Genomic DNA, 20,581 nt, shown 5'->3' on the forward strand with positions numbered 1-20,581 from the left:
TGATTTGCATTTTTTGCTAAGTCGCTTCAGTCGTGTCCGACTCTGCGTGACCCCATAGACGGCAGCCCACCAGGCTACCCCATCCCTGGGACTCTCCAGGCAAGAACACTGGAGTAGGTTGTCATTTCCTTCTCCAGTGCATGAAAGTGAAAAGTGAAAGGGAAGTCGCTCAGTCGTGTCCGACTCTTAGCGACCCCACGGACTGCAGCCTACCAGGCTCCTCCATCCATGGGATTTTCCAGGCAAGAGTACTGGAGTGGGCTGCCATTGCCTTCTCCAGTTGATATTAGCCTTAAAAATAAGGCAACAGTGCAGTGAAGAGTCTGAGGTCACAAAAGTAGTAGGTAGCTAAACCTGCTTCCTAGCCTGCATTCTTATCCTGTGGTCTACAGCCACTGTCAGTGGCAATCTATGACTTTCTGTGTTTTCACTTCCTGCTATTGGACATTACCTATGTATCTGTAATGCCGACACTCTTCTTCCTTTGCATCTTACTTGCCTCACTTTTCTGTTTCTTACACTATTGAATTGCTGGAGCAGCTGGCCTATCTAAATTAAAGAATCCAATGTGTGTTAAATATTCAGTTCAGTACAGTTGCTCAGTCGTGTCCGACTCTTTGCAACCCCATGAACTGTAGTATGCTAGGCTCCCTGTCCATCACCAATTCCCGGAGTCCACCCAAACCCATGTCCATTGAGTCAGTGATGCCATCCAACCATTTCATCATCTGTTGTCCCCTTCTCTTCCTGCCCTCAATCTTTCCCAGCATCAGAGTCAGCTCTTCACATCAGGTGGCCAAAGTGTTGGAGTTTTCAGGTTCAACATCAGTCCTTCCAATGAACACCCAGGACTGGTCTCCTTTAGGACGGACTGGTTGGATCTCCTTGCAGTCCAAGGGACTCTCAAAAGTCTTCTCCAGCACCACAGTTGAAAAGCATCAATTCTTCGCCGCTCAGCTTTCTTCACAGTCCAACTTTCACATCCATACGTGACCACTGGAAAAACCATAGACTTGACTAGACAGACCTTTGTTGGCAAAGTAATGTCTCTGCTTTTGAATATGTTGTCTAGGTTGGTCATAATTTTCCTTCCAAGGAGTAAGCATCTTTTAATTTCATGGCTGCAATCACCATCTGCAGTGATATTGGAGCCCAGAAAAATAAAGTCAGCCACTGTTTCCATTTTTTCCCCATCTATTTGCCATGAAGTGATGGGACCGGATGCCATGATCTTAATTTTTTGAATGTTGAGCTTTAAGCCAACTTTTTCACTTTCCTCTTTCACTTTCATCAAGAGGCTCTTTAGTTCTTTTCACTTTCTGCCATAAGGGTGGTGTCATCTGCATATCTGAGGTGATTGATATTTCTCCTGGCAATCTGGATTCCAGCTTGTGCTTCTTCCAGCCCTGCATTTCTCATGATGTACTCTGCATAGAAGTTAAATAAACAGGGTGATAATATACAGCCTTGACGTACTCCTTTTCCTATTTGGAACCAGTCTGTTGTTCCATGTCCAGTTCTAACTGTTGCTTCCTTTCCTGCATACACGTTTCTCAAGAGGCAGGTCAGGTGGTCTGATATTCCCATCTCTTGAAGAATTTTCCACAGTTTATTGTGATCCACACAGTCAAAGGCTTTGGCATAGTCAATAAATCAGAAATAGATTTTTTTCCTGGAACTGTCTTGCTTTTTTGATGATCCAACAGATGTTGACAATTTGATCTCTGATAGATTGTCATTATTCCCTGAAAGTATCTTCTGTAAAGGATTTGTTTGTCCCTCTGATAGAAAGTAGTATACAGAATTACTTAAGATAGCAACTTTACTATTTAAATATCGACAAAACAAATCTCTGAGAATTGAGGGAAACTTTTCACATGTCTGCCTAGTGAATTTTGGTACATTGCTGGATGTTTTTGGCTTCATACAAGGTTATTGGGGCTTCCCCAGTGGCTCAGTGGGTAAAGAATCTGCCTGCAATGCAGGAGACACAGAAGACTAGGGTTTAATCACTGGGTCGGGAAGATCTCTTGGAGGAGGAAATGGTAACCCACTCCAGTATTCTTGCTTAGGAAATCCTTGGATCCTGGCAGGCTACAGTTCAAAGGGTCGAAAAGAGTCAGATATGCTCAATCCAGCTGAGCAACTAGGCACACACAAAGTTATTAGACTTTTATATGAAGCATATATCAAATTCTAAAATCTGTGACATGTGGGTGATTAAAAATCTCCTTAAAAATTTAAAGATTCTTTCCATTTTCTCTATGCACAAGACCCCTGATTATTGAGTTCAGTGTCACTCATGGTGATCCAGGTAGGTCTCTTACATCAAGTTTTTTCAACCAAGCGATTCTTGTTTTTAACAGACTTGAAGGCAAAAATGAAATGGAAGATGTGCTATGGATAAAAGTCCAGCCGTTATCTTAATTTGTGGCAAGAAAACACAGAATTGAAATACCAACCTATTTTATTCACTGAATAAAAAGCTTGTGGTTTTCAGGATGTCTTGAATAAGTCAGTTATTCTTGAAAATTAAATGCTTGAGGATCAAAGAAAAAGCAAAAATGCCTCTTTATAATGTCACATCTCAGTCCCTGGGAATGATTTCTGAATTAAATGTTGGGATATATTGTACTTGTGTATCTTTTTTACTACTGTAAAATATACCTGAGAACAATTTTTCTTCTTTTTTTTTTCCAGAAGACAGAAATGATGCTCAAGAGAGTAACTTAAGAGCCTTAATAGAAGAGCTGCCAGATACCCACTACTGCCTCCTCAAGTACCTTTGCCAGTTCTTGACGAAAGTAGCCAAGCACCATGTGCAGAACCGCATGAATGTTCACAATCTTGCCACTGTATTTGGGCCAAATTGCTTTCAGTAAGTTGGTGAACTTTTGCTGTTAGTTTCATCACGTATCCCCTTTTCCTTTACAACTGCCTAAAATTACTGCGATGTAGAAGCATATTTTGGACTAAGAAGTCAACCAGTTTATATTGGAGAAATTCCATCTTGGTATTGGGCATTTTAGCCTTTTTTTAATCCCAATTTTTGAGAAGGAAGCTGTGCCTTTTTATGAGGCCATAATTTTTAATGTTTCAAACAACTTTATTTAAAATTCTGGGAATTAGTGTTACTTTTACTAAAAACAACATGTAAAAATCAATTTAAAAAATTGATTAGAAAAAGAGGGAATGAGTTTGATATAGTATGTAATTTTTTTGTAAATCATTGCTAATGGGTGGAAAGTAACACGTGGAATAAGTCAGTGACAGAAAAATATAACTTCAGCTACATTTGTTTTCTAGGAATAGATTAGAAATAAACTAATCTCCTTGGTAGGTGCTATATCACTAGGCACAAGAACTTTTCATAAAGCTTTATATTTTCCCTGTTATTCCTCAAAGGTGTTTAATCATTAATACACGAAATATGATCTTGAAAATCAGAGACTTTGCTTTTAGCTTTCCTATCAATATTTCTGATATCAAATACATTCCTTCCACTTATAAGGAAAGAGAAAGAAAGAACATTCACAGTTTAAAGCTCTAAGAAATTCTCAACAAGTTTTTTTTTTTAATAGTATATCTGCTTATCTGCTCCATTAATTTACAGACTCATTCAGCTGCGTGGAACTAGTAATAGTACAATTTTCAGAATGACTCTAAATATAAACTCTAGCTTAGATCATAGCCACCATGGGCTTCCCTGGTAGCTCAGATGGTAAAGTGTCTGCCCGCAATGCGGGAGACCCGGGTTCAATTCCTGGGTCAGGAAGATTCCCCTGGAGAAGGAAATGGTAATCCCCTCCAGCATTCTTGCCTGGAAAATCCCATGGACGGAGGAGCCTGATAGGCTACAGTCCATGGGGTCCCAAAGAGTTGGACACGACTGAGCGACTTCACTTTAGATCATAGTGACTACAGGGTTGCAAGATACTTACAGTCTTCGGTGGAGAAAAGATCTACCTAGAACAACTATCTCCTTTGTAATGTTAGAGATTTACATTTTGAATAATGGGATTTCATAGGATATATTAGGGTCTTGTGAATGAATATCTCAAACATGGGCTCCACTCTTATTCAGGAGCTCCATGGTAGTAAAAAGACTGTATTTGTTCTTTTTACACCTATCTGCAAAGTCAACCTTGGGTGACCTACATGTAAGAAATAAAAGTAAGTAGAAAACTTTTGAAACCCTAGATTTTAGAAGAGGTGAAAATGAATCTTAGAATGAATCTAGAATGCTTATTTAATAGCGACATACAGATCATACCTCATTGCTGACTTGCTGGATTGGGCTTGATCTGCAATTTCTAGTAACCTGCTTCAATTAGTCAGTCAAAATATCAAATAAAAAATGAGTTTTATTATATGCTCTTTTAATCAGTATAGCTTTTCAAATTTTTCACTGTGGTAAAATAAACATAATGTATAAAGTTTACCATTTTTGCCATTTTAAGTATGCAGTTCAATGGCATTAAGTTCATTCACATTGGTGTGATCTACTAATTGATGTGTATTTCTAAATTTATGGTTATAGAAGTCACTACTATGTACTTTTCTTCTGAAATAAGGTACAATACTCACAGCACTTGGTGTTTATTGCGTGCTTGTGCTAGTAATGGTACAGCCTTCAGAATGACTCTAAATATAAACTCGAGCTTAGATCATAGTGAGTACAGGGTTGCAAGATATTTACAGTCTTCTGTGGAGAAAAGTTCTACCTAGAACAACTATCTCCTTTGTAATGTTAGAGAGTACAGTGTTTATTGAGTACAGTACTAAGTGCTGTACTCATTTATCTGATTGAGTCTAATGAGGCAGAAGTGGTTTATTTTAAAGTTCCCATATTTAGGATAAGAAAAAAGTAGTTAGTTCAGTTCCTGTGACCACAGTTAGGTCAGTGACTATAGTCCATAAATGTTAATAAAGATCATCGGTAGAAAGTCTGCCATTTAAGGACAATTCTCTCATCACGAAGCCCTGAACAACAAATGAAAAACTTTTCTTAATAACTTAGGCGAATACAATGTATACATTGTATGGTCAGTAGAATGAAATGATCAGTAGATGAGGAGGATTTTTTTCCAAAGGGGAAGTCCTCATTAAAGGCTGTAAATTTTAGATACAAGGTGATATTTTTAAGAAATCTACAATCATAAAGCTGGAAGAAAATACACCAGTAATAAATGATTGGTGTTCTGGATACTAGACCTCTAGGTGACTCTTAATTACTATGTTTTCACATGTATTTCCAGTTACAGGTTATTAAATTTAGTTGACTAGGTAATATTATCATTGTAAAATATTCAAACAGTGTAGAGGTATATTGAATAAAAATATCCTCCAGTAGTTCCTCCCGTTCCAACCTCTTCTCTCTAGAGAGAAAATTAGTAGCCAGGTGTGTAGCCTTTTTGAACACAGCCATAAATCTATTTTAAAATATGAATGGGATCAAGGTGTGTATACTGTGAAGCTTGATTGTTTTTATGGTAACACTAGAACTTTTAATGTCAAAAGGTCTATATACCTCATTCTTTTAACTATTAGATAATGGGAATTTATTCTAACTTAGCTCTACCTCAATTGATGAGGGCTGAGGTTGTCAATTTTTTTATATTAAAACAGAATTATAGTGTACATCCTGAGTGTGATTCTTTATGTACATCTCTCTTACTGCTTTGTGGGAGTTCTTTAGGTCTTCTGGAAAATAATCTTTTGTCTTTTATAAACATTGCAAACATTTTCTCCTACTCTGTTGTTTGTCATTTAGTTTTATTTATGGTGCTTTATAAAGTTTTTAAATTTTAATTTAATGTATCAACTCTTCCTCTTTTTGCTTATTAGGATTTAGGTCTTAATAATATTTCTAAATAATATTAATTATGTTCTCTTGCTTAATAGTGATATATTATAAAAATATTACAACACATATTTTTCTTTTGTCACATTTATAGACTTTTTTTGCTTAGGTTTTTACTTTCTCTAGAATTATTTTTGTATGTATTGCATGTGGATCCAGTTTGATTTTTCTTCCAATAGATAGCTAATTGTTACCAGACCATTCATTGAGTAGTTCATCTCTTTGCTAATTTACAATACCAACTCAATCACATATTACTTTCCTGCATATATGAGTTTGTTTCTGGTGTTTGTATGGCTCCTTCCTGTTCTCCATATCTATACATTTACCCTTTAAGAGGAATTTTGGAGTCTCCATGGTAAGTGGTATCTCATTGTGGTTTTGATTTGCATTTCTCTGATGCCTAATGACATTGAATATTTTCTTATATGCTTATTGACCATTTGTATATCTTTGGAAAAATGTCTATTCAGATCCTCAGACCATTTTTACTTGGATTTTTGTTTTTATGATTGAATTTTAAAAGTCCTTTCTATATTTTAGATATTAGTCCCTTATCAGATGTGGGATATGCATCTATTTTCTCCTATGAGTTGTCTTCTCATTTTCTTAATTGTATCCTTTCAAACAGAAAATGTTTAATTTTTATAAAGTCCAATATATTTTTCTGTTGTTACATATGCTTTTGGTATTGCATCTAAGGTTTTGCCTAACTTGTTAAGATTTTTTAAAAGAGCTTTATTGTTTTAACTCTTACACTTAAGTCTATGGAGTTAATTTGGAATTAATTTTTGTGTGGTATAAGGAAGGAGTCCAGTTCCGTTCTTTTGCCTGTGGGTGTGCAGTTGTCCTAGTACCATTTGTTGAAAATTGAATTGTCTTGGCACTCTTGTCAGAAATTGGTTAACTATATTGTTAGGGCTTATTTATGTACTTTCAGTATTATTCCATTGATATATGTCTATGCTTATGTGGTTACCACACTGTCTTGATTCCTGTCACTTTTTAGTAAGTTTTGAATTCAAATAGTGTTATCTTCCAACTTTGTTCTTTTTCAAGATTGCCCCTTTCATTTGCATAATAATTGTAGGGTCATACTGTAAATTTCTGCAAAAAAAAAAAAAGCCAGCTGGGATTTTGATAGGAATTCTGTTGAATCTGTAGGTCAATTTGGGGAGTATTATTGGTAGGTTAAGAATATTAAATCGTCCAATCCATGATCATGGGATGTCTTTCTTTTTTATTTTTTCTTTTTTATTTATTTTACTTGGAGGCTAATTACTTTACAATATTGTAGTGGTTTTTGCCGTACATTAACATGAATCAGCCATGGGTTTACATGTGTTCCCCATCCTGAACCCCCCTCCCACCTCCCTCCCCATTCCATCCCTCTGGGATGTCCCAGTGCACCAGCCCTGACCACCCTGTCTCAGGCGTTGAACCTGGCCTGGCAATCTGTTTCATAATATACATGTTTCAATGCTATTCTCTCAGATTATCCCACCCTCGCTTTCTCCCACAGAGTCCAAAAGACTGTACTATACATCTGTGTCTCTTTTGCTGTCTCGCATATAGGGTAATTGTTAACCATCTTTCTAAATTCCATATATAGCATTAGTATACTGTATTGGTGTTTTTCTTTCTGGCTTACTTTGCTCTGTATAATAGGCTCCAGTTTCATCTACCTCATTAAAACTGATTCAAATACATTCTTTTTAATAGCTGAGTAATATTCCATTGTGTAAATGTACCACAGCTTTCTTATCCACTCCTCTGCTAATGGACATCTAGGTTGCTTCCATGTCCTGGCTATTGTAAACAGTGCTGTGATGAACGTTGGGGTACACATGTCTCTTTCAATTCTGGTTTCCTTGGTGTGTATGCCAAGCAGTGGGATTGCTGGGTCATACGGCAGTTCTATTTCCAGCTTTTTAAGGAATCTCCACACTGTTCTCCAAAGTGGCTGTACTAGTTTGCATTCCCACGAGCAGTGTAAGAAAGTTCCCTTTTCTCCACACCCTCTCCACCATTTTTTGTTTGTAGATTTTTGGATGGCAGCCATTCTGACTGGGATGAGATGGTACCTCATCATGGATTTGACTTGCATTTCTCTGATAATGAGTGATGTTGAGCATCTTTCCATGTGTTTGTTAGCCATCTGTATGTCTTCTTTGGAGAAATGTCTGTTTAGTTCTTTGGGCCACTTTTTGATTGGGTCATTTATTTTTATGCAATTGAGCTGCAGGAGTTGCTTGTATATTTTTGAGATTAGTTGTTTGTCAGTTGCTTCATTTGCTATTATTTTCTCCCATTCTGAAGGCTGTCTTTTCACCTTGCTTATAGTTTCCTTTGTTGTGAAGAAGCTTTTAAGTTTAATTAGGTCCCATTTGTTTATTTTTGCTTTTATTTCCAATATTGTGGGAGGTGGGTCATAGAGGATCCTGCTGTGATGTATGTCAGAGAGTGTTTTGCCTATGTTCTCCTCTAGGAGTTTTATAGTTTCTGGTCTTACGTTTAGATTTTTAATCCATTTTGAATTTATTTTTGTGTATGGTGTTAGAAAGTGGTCTAGTTTCATTCTTTTACAAGTGGTTGACCAGTTTTCCCAGCACCACTTGTTAAAGAGATTGTCTTTAATCCATTGTATATTCTTGCCTCCTTTGTCAAAGATAAGGTGTCCATATGTGCGTGGATTTATCTCTGGGCTTTCTATTTTGTTCCATTGATCTATATTTCTGTCTTTGTGGCAGTACCATACTGTCTTGATGACTGTGGCTTTGTAGTATAGCCTGAAGTCAGTCAGGTTGATTCCTCCAATTCCATTCTTCTTTCTCAAGTTTGCTTAGGCTATTCAAGGTTTTTTGTATTTCCATACAAATTGTGAAATTATTTGTTCTAATTCTCTGAAAAATACCATTGATATTTTTATCAATGGTAGCTTGATAGTGATTGCATTGAATCTATAGATTGCTTTGGTAGTATACTCATTTTCACTGTATTGATTCTTCCAATCCATGAGCACGGTGTATTTCTCCATCTATTTGTGTCCTCTTTGATTTCTTTCATCAGTGTTTTATAGTTTTCTATATATAGGTATTTTGTTTCTTTAGGTAGAATTATTCCTAAGTATTTTATTATTTTCGTTGGTGAATGGAATTGTTTCCTTAATTTCTCTTTCTGTTTTTCTCATTGTTAGTGTATAGGAATGCAAGGGATTTCTGTTTGTTAATTTAATATCCTGCAACTTTACTATATTCATTGATTAGCTCAAGTAATTTTCTGGTAGAGTCTTTAGGGTTTTCTACGTAGAGGATCATGTTATCTGCAAACAGTGAGAGTCTTACTTCTTCTTTTCCAATCTGGATTCCTTTTATTTCTTCATCTTCTCTGATTGCTGTGGCTAAAACTTCCAAAACTATGTTGAATAGTAGTGGTGAGAGTGGGCACCCCTGTCTTGTTCCTGACTTTAGGGGAAATGCTTTCAATTTTTCACCATTGAGGATAATTTTTGCTGTGGGTTTATCATATATGGCTTTTATTATGTTGAGGTATGTTCCTTCTGTTCCTGCTTTCTGGAGGGTTTTTATCTTAAATCGATCTTGAATTTTGTCATAGGCTTTCTCTGCCTCTATTGAGATGATCATATGATTTTTATCTTTCAATTTGTTAATGTGGTGTATCACATTGATTTGTGAATCGTGAAGAATTCTTGCATCCCTGGGATAAAGCCCACTTGGTCATGATGTATGATCTTTTTAATATGTTGTTGGATTCTGTTTGCTAGAATTTTGTTAAGGATTTTTGCATCTATGTTCATTGATGATATTGGCCTGTAGTTTTCTTTTTTTGGCATCTTTGTCTGGTTTTGGTATTAGGGTGATGGTGGTCTCATAGAATGAGTTTGGAAGTTTACCTTCCTCTGCAATTTTCTGGAAGAGTTTGAGCAAGATAGGTGTTAGCTCTTCTCTAAATTTTTGGTAGAATTCATCTGTGAAGCCATCTGGTCCTGGGCTTTTGTTTGCTGGAAGATTTCTGATTACAGTTTCAATTTCTGTGCTTGTGATGGGTCTGTTAAGATTTTCTATTTCTTCCTGGTTCAGTTTTGAAAAGTTACACTTTTCTAAGTATTTGTCCATTTCTTCCAAGTTGTCCATTTTATTGGCATATAGTTGCTGATAGTAGTCTCTTATGATCCTTTGTATTTCTGTGTTGTCTGTTGTGATCTCTCCATTTTCATTTCTAATTTTGTTGATTTGATTCTTCTCCCTTTGTTTCTTGATGAGGCTGGATAATGGTTTGTCTATTTTATCTTCTCAAAGAACCACCTGTAGGCTTTGTTGATTTGGGCTATGGTCTCCTTTGTTTCTTTTGCATTTATTTCTACCCTAATTTTTATAATTTCTTTCCTTCTACTAACCCTGGGGTGCTTCATTTCTTCCTTTTCTAGTTGCTTCAGGTGTAGAGTTAGGTTATTTATTTGATTTCTCTCCTGTTTCTTAAGGTAGGCTTGTATTGCTATGAACCTTCCCCTTAGCACTGCTTTTACTGAATCCATAGGTTTTGGGTTGTTGTGTTTTCACTTTCATTCGTTTCTGTACATATTTTGATTTCTTTTTTGATTTCTTCTGTGATTTGTTGGTTATTCAGAAGTGTGTTGTGTAGCCTCCATGTTGGAATTTTTAATAGTTTTTTTTCCTGTAGTTGATATCTAATCTTACTGCATTGTGATAAGAAAAGATGCTTGATATGATTTCAATTTTTTTGAATTTACCAAGGCTAGATTTATGGCTCAGGATGTGATCTATCTTGGAGAAGGTTCTGTGTGCACTTGAGAAAAAGGTGAAATTCATTGTTTTGGGGTGAAATGTCCTTTAGATATCAATTAGGTCTAACTGGTCCATTGTATCATTAAAGTTTGTGTTGCCTTGCTAATTTTCTGTTTAGTTGATCTATCCATAGGTGTGAGTGGGGTATTAAAGTCTCCCACTATTATTGTGTTGTTAATTTCCCCTTTCATACTTGTCAGCATTTGCCTTACATATTGCAGTGTTCCTATGTTGGATGAATATATATTTATAATTGTTATATCTTCTTCTTGGAGTGATCCTTTGATCATTATGTAGTGTCCTTCTTTTTCTCTTTTCACAGCCTATATTTCAATGTCTATTTTATCTGATATGAGTATTGCTACTCTTGCTTAATTTTGGTCTCCACTTGCGTGGAATATCTTTTTCCAGCCCTTCATTTCAGTCTGTATGTGTCTCTACATTTGAGGTGGGTCTCTTGTAGACAACATATATAGGGGTCTTGTTTTTGTATCCATTCAGCCAGTCTTTGTCTTTTGGTTGGGGCATTCAACCCATTTACATTTAAGGTAATTATTGATAAGTATGATCCCATTGCCATTTACTTTGGGTTTTTTGGGCTCAAGTTTATACACCTTTCCTGTGTTTCCTGTCTAGAGAAGATCCTTTAAGATTTGTTGAAGAAAAAAAAAAAAAAAGATGTGTTGAAGAGCTGATTTGGTGGTGCTGAATTCTCTCAGCCTTTTTTGTCTGTAAAGCTTTTGATTTCTCCTTTAAATTTGAATGAGATCCTTTCTGGGTACAGTAATCTGGGCTGTAGGTTATTTTCTTTCATCACATACTTAAAGTATGTCCTGCCATTCCCTCCAGGCCTGAAGAGTTTCTGTTGAAAGATCAGCTGTTATTCTTATGGGAATCCCTTGTGTGTTATTTGTTGTTTCTCCCTTGCTGCTTTTAATATTTGCTCTTTGTGTTGGATCTCTGTTAATTTGATTAATATGTGTCTTGGGGTGTTTCACCTTGGGTTTATCCTGTTTAGGGCTCTCTGGGTTTCTTGGACTTGGGTGGCTATTTCCTTCCCCATTTTAGGGAAGTTTTCAACTATTATCTCCTCATGTATTTTCTCATGGCCTTTCTTTTTGTTTTCTTCTTCTGGGACATCTGTGATTCGAATGTTGGGGCATTTAACATTGTCCCAGAGGTCTCTGAGGTTGTCCTCATTTCTTTTAATTCTTTTTTCCTCTCTGTTTCATTTATTTCTACCATTCTATCTTCTACCTCACTTATCTTATCTTCTGTCTCAGTATTCTACTGTTGTTGCCCTCCAGAGTGTTTTTTTTTATCTCATTTATTGCATTATTCATTATTGATTGACTCTTTTTTATTTTTTCTCGGTCCTTGTTAAACTTTTCTTGCATCTTCTCAATCCTTGTTTCCAGGCTATTTATCTGTAACTCCATTTTGTTTTCAAGATTTTGAATCATTTTTACTATCATTATTCTGAATTCTTTTTCAGGTAGACTTCCTATCGCCTCCTCTTTGGTTTGGTTTGGTGGGCATTTATCATGTTCCTTTACCTGCTGAGTATTTCTCTGCCTTTTCATCTTGTTTAGATTTCTATGTTTGGGGTGGCCTTTCTGTATTGTGGCAGTTTGTGATTCTTCTTTATTGTGGAGATTCCTCCCTGTGGGTGGGGTTGGACGAGTAGCTTGTCAAGGTTTCCTGGTTAGGGAAGCTTGCATCGGTGTTCTGGTGGGTGGAGCTGGATTTCTTCTCTCTGGAATGCAATGAAGTGTCCAGTAGTGAGTTTTGAGATGTTTAGGGGTTTGGTGTGACTTTGGGCAGCCTGTATATTAAAGCTCAAGGCTATGTTCCTGCATTGCTGGAGAATTTGTGTGGTATGTCTTGCTCTGGGTGCAACCTTGTTGGCTCTTGGGTGGAGCTTGATTTCGGTGTAGGTATGGATGCTTTTGGATGAGCTCTTATCAATTAATGTTCCTTGGAGTCAGGGGTTCTCTGGTGTTCTCGGATTTTGAACTTAAGCCTCCTATCTCTGGTTTTCAGACTTATTCTTACAGTAGCCTCAAGACTTCTCCATCCATACAGCACTGATGATAAAACATCTAGGTTAATGGATAAAAGATTCTCCACAAAGAGGGACATCCAGAAAGGTTTGCTGAGTTACATGGAGAAGAGAAGAAGGGAGATAGAGGTGACCAGGAGGAGAAGAGGGGGAGTCAAAAGAGGAGAGAGCAATCTAGCCAGTAAACAAATCCCTATGTGCTCTCCACAGCCTGGAATACCTAGAGAGGTTCACGGAGTTACATAGAGAAAAGAAGAGGGAGGAAGGAGATAGAGGTGACAAGGAGGAGAAGAGGGGGGTCAAAAGGAGAGAGATAGATCTAGCTAGTAATCAGTTCCCTAGGTCTTCTCCACAGCCCAGAATACCCAAAGAGATTCACAGAGTTAAGTAGAGAACAGAAGGGGGAGGGAGGAGATAGAGGTGACCTAGGGGAGAAAAAGAAGAGTCAAAAGGGGGAGAGGGCAATCAAGCCAGTAATCACACTCCTAAGTAAAACTGGGTACTGAAGATTGGAATCTTAAAGGTACAAAATTAATAACAAATACCAAAAAGCAAAAATTAAAAATCTAGAGTAGAGGTTAGACTCTCAAAAATACATTAAAAAAACAAAATCACAAAAATTATAAAAAATATATATGAAGTTTGCCTTAAAAATAGGGTCTTTTTTTGCAAGGTAATAGTAGGTTATAAAAATGAATATTAAAGAAGTAATAGAATACTTAAAAATTAAAAAGTTAAACATTTAAAAAATGATAATAGTAAAAATATATCTGAATTTCTCTGGAGCTGTTGCAGGCAGTGTGGGATCAGTTCAGTTTCATATAGTTCCTTGTTCTAGCTTATACTTCTCAAGATCTGTAGGCCCCTTCCAGTGTACTCAGTGTTAACTACAGGGTTTTAACTGTTGCACCTGTCACTTCCAAAGCGGTTCCCTCTGTTTATTTTGGCTTCTTCTGTTTGCAAGTCTAAGTCTCTTCAGTGTCTAATTTCTGCCCTGACACAAGGGGGCAAAGGTGGTCACTTATTTAGGCTCACTTTTTCAGTCGTGCTGTGGAGAGGGAGGAACACTGCAAACAAGTATCACTGGCATGTGTGGGGAGTGCTCGCAGTGTCTCAGCTACACTGGGTTTGCCCCCAGCATGTGTGCTTTCCCAGTCTACACTGCTCAGGCTCCAGGTTGCTCTGCAGGGGAACTGTCTAAAGCGGGCCCTGGGTTGCGTGCACTCCCCAGGTCTAAGCCACTCAGGTTCAGGTTCTTGGTTACTCCACAAAGACGCAGCCTCGGTCAGGCCTTAGTTTTGTGCCCTTCCCAGGTCCAAGCAGCTCAGGCGACCAGGTGCTTGGCGAGCGCACTCTCCCTAAGTGTGGTGCGTCTTATCGCCTCCCCTGTCCCAGCCTTTCGGTTTCCTGGGAGCCCCGTCTCAGGTGTGCCGTGTGTCTCTTCTGGAGAACTGATCTTGCTGCAACCCTCCTGGTGGATGTCAACCGTCCAGGATCCCAGGAAGACTTGGTTAGCAACTGGGAGCCCGCCCGCAGTTTGGTAGAGGATGCCGTCTCTGAGGCCGAGATGCCACCCGCCTGCCTCTCTGTCTCCGGTGGGGCATGGGCCAGTCCACAGCCAGCTTGCTCTCCTCTGGTATTCACTCAGTCCTTTGTTCTGTGAGCGGGCGTGGCAGTGCCTTAGGTTAGGGCTTTTTGCAGGAAAGTTCTCTGTCTCTCTCTCTCTTTCTCTCTCTCTGGCTATCCCACAGTTTGGGTTGCTATCTCAGTTAGCTCCCTCAGATTACCCTCAGGGCATTCAGGCCCGGTCCTTACCCTAAGCGGTGCAGCCCGCGCCTCCCTCTTCAGCCCCCGCTTGGCGGTGGTGGATGCCTATTCTGGTTTCTAAGACAAGTACCAGTCCTCCTAAAGAATGTTATTGTTAGAGATTGGAAGAAATTTCTTTTTCCAAGTGTTGATAATTATTAAAATGGGTACTGGATTTTCAGTGGTTTGGATAACATGGCATAATAAAAAAGTTATGCTAGTCCTTGTTCTGTGATTTGGTAGGTTTGACTTTCTGCTTTGTTTTTCTGTTAAGTTTTCTGTAAAATGGGACCTACAGAATTTGCTTTGAAACTTAAGTGAGACCATAAGAGAAAGTCCTGGTGCCTACTAGATAATTGATAAAGTGGTATTGAAGTATATGTACAGTTAGTTGCTTTAAGGGGAAGATCAAGTTTTGCCATCATACCAAGCTTAATGAATTGGGCTCCTTAGAAACAATACAAGAGGCATGACTTTCTTTTTACTTCATTTGTCTTAGTTTTTACTTTCTTCTGAAATATATTATTTCTTAGAGTATTGAATATGTCTTTTAATATTTAAGGAAAATATTTTTTCTTATCTAGTAAAACGTCTAAATGCAAACCAACTTCTTCAAATTATTAGACATATATCTTGTGACCTCCCCTAGATTGCCTTGGTATTTACCAACCTCCAGGACTAATCTACCACCAGGGATTTATTTATTTATTTTTTTAAGTTTGGGGTTTTTAAATTTTATTTTTATTGTGTTATTTATTTTTGGCTTCACTTGGTCTTTGTTGCTGCACACAGGGACTACTTTCAGGTTGGGGTGTGCTCGCTTCTCTTGTTTTGGAGCATGAGCTCTAGGCAGGCGGGCTCAGTAGTTGTAGCTTGTGGACTTAGTTGCCCTGTGGCATATGGAATCTTTCCAGGGTAGGGATCAAACTCACATCCTGTGCATTGGCAGGTGAATTCTTAACCCTGTACCACCAGAGAAGTCCAGGGATTGATTTTTCACCTGCTTTGGGAATGCTGGGTCCTTTCCTTGGGCTTCTGCCTTGCAGTTGAGCCAAACAGCCACCTGCCCATAGCTTCCCCCATCACTTCTGGGCACTGGACTAGGATTTGAATTCCTGATGGACTAGATAAAGTAACTTGGAAATCTAGAACAGTTAAATGTCTCTGAGTGAACCATAGCATTGGGGAACAGGAGTGAGGAGGAAACCAGGTAGATGCCTACTTTCTCCCTTCTGTGGAATCTTCCATCCCATAACCTGTCTCCCCTTGTATCCCATCTAGTGAATTCCAGGCTCTCAAACACAGCATCTTTTAAATGAACTGTTGTGTGTCTTGGTATTCTTGTAAAATAGCTATGCATATTGTTTCCTGTTTGACATCCCCACTTGCTGCTTTTCCTCACCCTTGCTAACCTGTCCCCTGCTTCAAAGTAATCTACTAACATCCCCATCCTTGCCTCAGTCTCAGATGTTTTTTGTTTTGTTTGTTTTTGTTGAGAATCTGCTCTAAGGCACTGTGTACCTGAAGACCCAGCAGGCTGTAACAATACAGGAAGAAAACTATTTTCTTAAGACATGGTGAGGCTATTGTACTTTAAGAATTTTAAAGAATAACATTGGCTATGCATGATTTTTTTCCCATATTCCTGCTTTGGAACCTGATTTCCTCATAAACAGCAACTCTACTATAAATGGAGAAGGCAATGGCAACCCACTCCAGTACTCTTGCCTGGAAAATCCCATGGATGGAGGAGCCTGGTGGGCTGCAGTCCATGGGGTCGTGAAGAGTCAGACACGACTGAGCGACTTCCCTTTCACTTTTCACTTTCATGCATTGGAGAAGGAAATGGCAACTCACTCCAGTGTTCTTGCCTAGAGAATTCCAGGGATGGGGGAGCCTCGTGGGCTGCTGTCTATGGGGTCGCACAGAGTCGGACACGACTGAAGCGACTTAGCAGCAGCCACTATAAAATTTTTACTTCTTCACTATTATTACATGAATCTTTTGAGTTTGGGGGCTTTCCCAGTGACTCAGACCATAAAGAATCCTCCTGCAACGCAGGAGACCTGGTCTCCATCCCTGGGTCGGGGAGATCCCTGGGGAAGGGAGTGGCTAACTACTCCATTCTTCTTGGTTGGAGAATTCCATGGACAGAGGAGCTTGGCGAGCTACAGTCCTTAGGGTCACAAAGAGTCAGACAAAACTGAGTGAATAACACCACTTTCACTTTTGAGTTTCAAGTTTCCTTTAAGAAAAAGTATTCAAAACTGAGAATGATATTAGGAAAATCTAAATATTTGTATTTACTCTTAATTTTAAAATCTGTCTGTTAAATACACATTGATGAAGAGACCAAATACCCTCTAATGATGCTTTTGCTGAGAGTTTGAGGGGGTTAATATTCTTCACATTTTGCATTAAACTCATTATGTAGACCCTTGGCATTAAATCAGCTGTATACAGTTTCCATCATTTAATAAAATCAATGACATCAAAATATCTAGTAATTAAAGCAGATCTGCTGATTTCTACAGATAAGTAAGCCATTTTGATCAAATTCTACCTCATCCCTTTGCTTTCCTTGTTTTTTTGTTTAGAGATCTGTAAATTAATCCCATCCTTTGAAACAAATATTTAAATGTTAATAAGTTAATCAGTAATATTAAAGGTCTTTCTGATGCTGAGATTAATCAGTCTTAGATTTTTAATAATAAGGCCTTCCAAATGTGCTTCTGAGATATTATGTTTTTGCTTAGAGGCAGCATCAAAATAGTCTTAAAACTGCTATTCCATTCAGTTAAGTCGCTCTGTCATGTCTAACTCTTTGTGAACCCATGAACTGCAGCACTCCAGGCATCCTTGTCCATCACCAACTCCTGGAGTCGGTGATGCCATCCTACCATCTCATCCTCTGTCGTCCCCTTCTACTCCTGCCTTCAATCTTTCCCAGCGTCAGTGTCTTTTCCAATGAGTCAGTTCTTCATACCAGGGGGCCAAAGTATTGGAGTTTCAGCTTCAGCATCAGTCTTTCCAATGAATATTCAAGACTGATTGCCTTTGAGATGGACTGATTGGATCTGCTTGCAGTCCAAGGGACTCTCAAGACTCTTCTCCAACACCACAGTTCAAAAGCATCAATTCTTTGGCACTCATTTCTTTATAGTCTACTCTCACATCCACACGTCACTATTGGAAAAACTGTAGCTTTGACTAGACGGACCTTTATTGGCAAAGTAATGTCTCTGTTTTTAATATGCTGTTTAGGTTGGTCATAACTTTTCTTCCAAGGAGTAAGCGTCTTTTAATTTCATGGCTGCAATCACCATCTGCAGTGATTTTAGAGCCCCCAAAATAAAGTCTCTCACTGTTTCCTCATCTATTTGCCATGAAGTGATGGGACTGGATGCCATGATCTTAGTTTTCTGAATGTTGAGTTTTAATTCAACTTTTTCACTCTCCGCTTTCCCTTTCATCAAGAGGCTCTTTAGTTCTTATTTACTTTCTGCCATGAGATTGGTGTCATCCAGATATCTGAGGTTATTGATATTTCTCCAGGCAATCTTGATTCTAGCTTGTGCTTCATCCAGCCCAGCGTTTCTCATGATGTACTCTGCATATAGGTTAAATAAGCAGGGTGACAATATACAGCCTTGACGTACTCCTTTTCCTATTTGGAACCAGTCTGTTGTTCCATGTCCAGTTTTAACTGTTGCTTCCTGACCTGCATACAGGTTTCTCAAGAGGCAGGTCAGGTGGTCTGGTATTCCCATCTCTTTCAAAATTTTCCACAGTTTGTTGTGATCCACACAGTCAAAGGCTTTGGATAGTCAATAAAGCAGAAATAGATGTTTTTCTGGAACCTTCTTGCTTTTCGATGATCCAGCAGATGTTGGCAATTTGATCTCTGGTTCCTCTGCCTTTTCTAAATCCAGCTTGAACATCTGGAAGCTCATGGTTAACGTATTGTTGAAACCTCTGAGTATTTTGAGCATACTTTATCAGTGTGTGATATGAGTGCAATTGTGCAGTAGTTTGAACATTCTTTGCCACTGCCTTTCTTTGGGATTGAAATGAAAACTGACCTTTTCCAGTCCTGTGGCCACTGCTGAGTTTTCCAAATTTGCTGGCATGTTGAGTGCAGCACTTTCACAGCATCATCTTTCAGGATTTGAAATAGCTCAACTGGAATTCCATCACCTCCACTAGCTTTGTTTGTAGTGATGCTTCCTAAGGCCCACTTGACTTCGCATCCCAGGATGTCTGGCTCTAGGTGAGTGAGCACACCATCATGGTTATCTAGGTCATGAGAATCTTTTTTGTATAGTTCTTCTGTGTATTCTTGCCACCTCTTCTTAATATCTTCTGCTTTTGTTAGGTCCATACTATTTCTGTCCTTTATTGTGCCCATTTTTGCATGAAATGTTCCCTTGGTGTCTCTAATTTTCTCAAAGAGATCTCTAGTCTTTCCCATTCTATTGTTTTCCTCTATTTCTTTGCACTGATCACTAAGGAAGGCTTTCTTATCTCTCCTTGCTATTCTTTGGAACTCTGCATTCAAATGTGTATATCTTTCTTTTTCTCCTTTGCTTTTTGCTTCTCTTCTTTTCACAGCTATTTGTAAGGCCTCCTCGGACAGCCATTTTGCTTTTTTGCATTTCTTTTTCTTGGGGATGGTCTTGATTCCTGTCTCCTGTACAATGTGATGAACTTTCGTCCATAGTTCATCAGGCACTCTGTCTATCAGATCTAATCCCATGAATCTATTTGTCACTTCCACTGTATAATCTTAAGGGATTTGATACCTGAATGGTCTAATGGTTTTCCCTACTTTCTTCAACTTAAGTCTGAATTTGGCAATAAGGAGTTCATCATCTAAGCCACAGTCAGCTCCTGGTCTTGTTTTTGCTGACTGTATAGAACTTCTCCATCTTTCTGCAAAGAATATAATCAGTCTGATTTCAGTATTGACTATCTGGTGATGTCCATGTGTAGAGTCTTCTCTTGTGTTTTTGGAAGAGGGTGTTTGCTATGACCAGTGCATTCTCTTGGCAAAACTCTATTAACTTTTGCCCTGCTTTTTTCTGTACTCCAAGGTCAAATTTGCCTGTTACTCCAGGTATCTCTTGACTTTCTACTTTTGCATTCCAGTTCCCTATAATGAAAAGCATATCTCTTCGGGGTGTTAGTTCTAGAAAGTCTTCATAGAACTGTTCAACTTGAGCTTCAGCATTACTCGTTGAGGCATAGACTTGGATTACTGTAATATTGAATGGTTTGCCTTGGAAATGAACAGAGATCATTCTGTCGTTTTTGAGATTGCATCCAAGTACTCCATTTTGGACTCTTTTGTTGACTATGATGGCTACCCCATTTCTTCTAAGGGGTTCTTGCCCACAGTAGTAGATATAATGATCATCTGAGTTAGATTCACCCATTCCAGTCCATTTTAGTTTGCTGATTCCTAGAATGTCGGCATTCGCTCTTGTCATCTCCTATTTGACCACTTCCAATTTGTCTTGATTCATGGACCTAACATTTCAGGTTCCTATGCAATATTGCTCTTTACAGCATTGGACTTTGCTTCTATCACCATGTCACATCCACAACTGGGTAGTGTTTTTGCTTTGGCTCCATCTCTTCATTCTTTCTGGAGTTATTTTTCCACTGATCTCCGATAGCATACTGGGTACCTACCAACCTGGGGAATTCATCTTTCAGTCTCCTATCATTTTGCCTTTTCATACTGTTCATGGGGTTCTCAAGGCAAGAATACTGAAGTGGTTTGCCATTCCCTTCTCCAGTGGACCACATTTTGTCAGAGCTCTCCACCATGACCTGTCCATCTTGAGTGGCCCTACACGGCATGGCTCATAGTTTCATTGAGTTACACAAGGCTGTGGTCCATGTGATCAGATTGGTTAGTTTTCTATGATTGTGATTTTCATTCTGTCTGCCCACTGATGGAGAAGGATAAGAGGCTTATGGCAGCTTCCCGATGGGAGACACTGACTGAGGGGAAAACTG

General features: G+C 38.6%; 1 protein-coding gene across 11 annotated transcripts in view; it reads left to right on the forward strand.

Annotated features, from left to right (window-relative positions):
* FAM13A (family with sequence similarity 13 member A) overlaps window positions 1-20,581 on the forward strand; it is a 333,264-nt gene that overhangs the window by 61,427 nt on the left and 251,256 nt on the right. For all 11 annotated transcript variants that reach the window (XM_044946341.2, XM_044946346.2, XM_044946337.2 and 8 more), the window contains exon 4: window positions 2,701-2,878. In XM_044946341.2, the coding sequence (XP_044802276.2) occupies window positions 2,701-2,878 (178 nt within the window). The remainder of the gene's footprint in view (window positions 1-2,700; window positions 2,879-20,581) is intronic.

This window comes from Bubalus bubalis, chromosome 7 (assembly GCF_019923935.1).
Source record: "Bubalus bubalis isolate 160015118507 breed Murrah chromosome 7, NDDB_SH_1, whole genome shotgun sequence".
Lineage (NCBI taxonomy): Eukaryota > Metazoa > Chordata > Mammalia > Artiodactyla > Bovidae > Bubalus > Bubalus bubalis.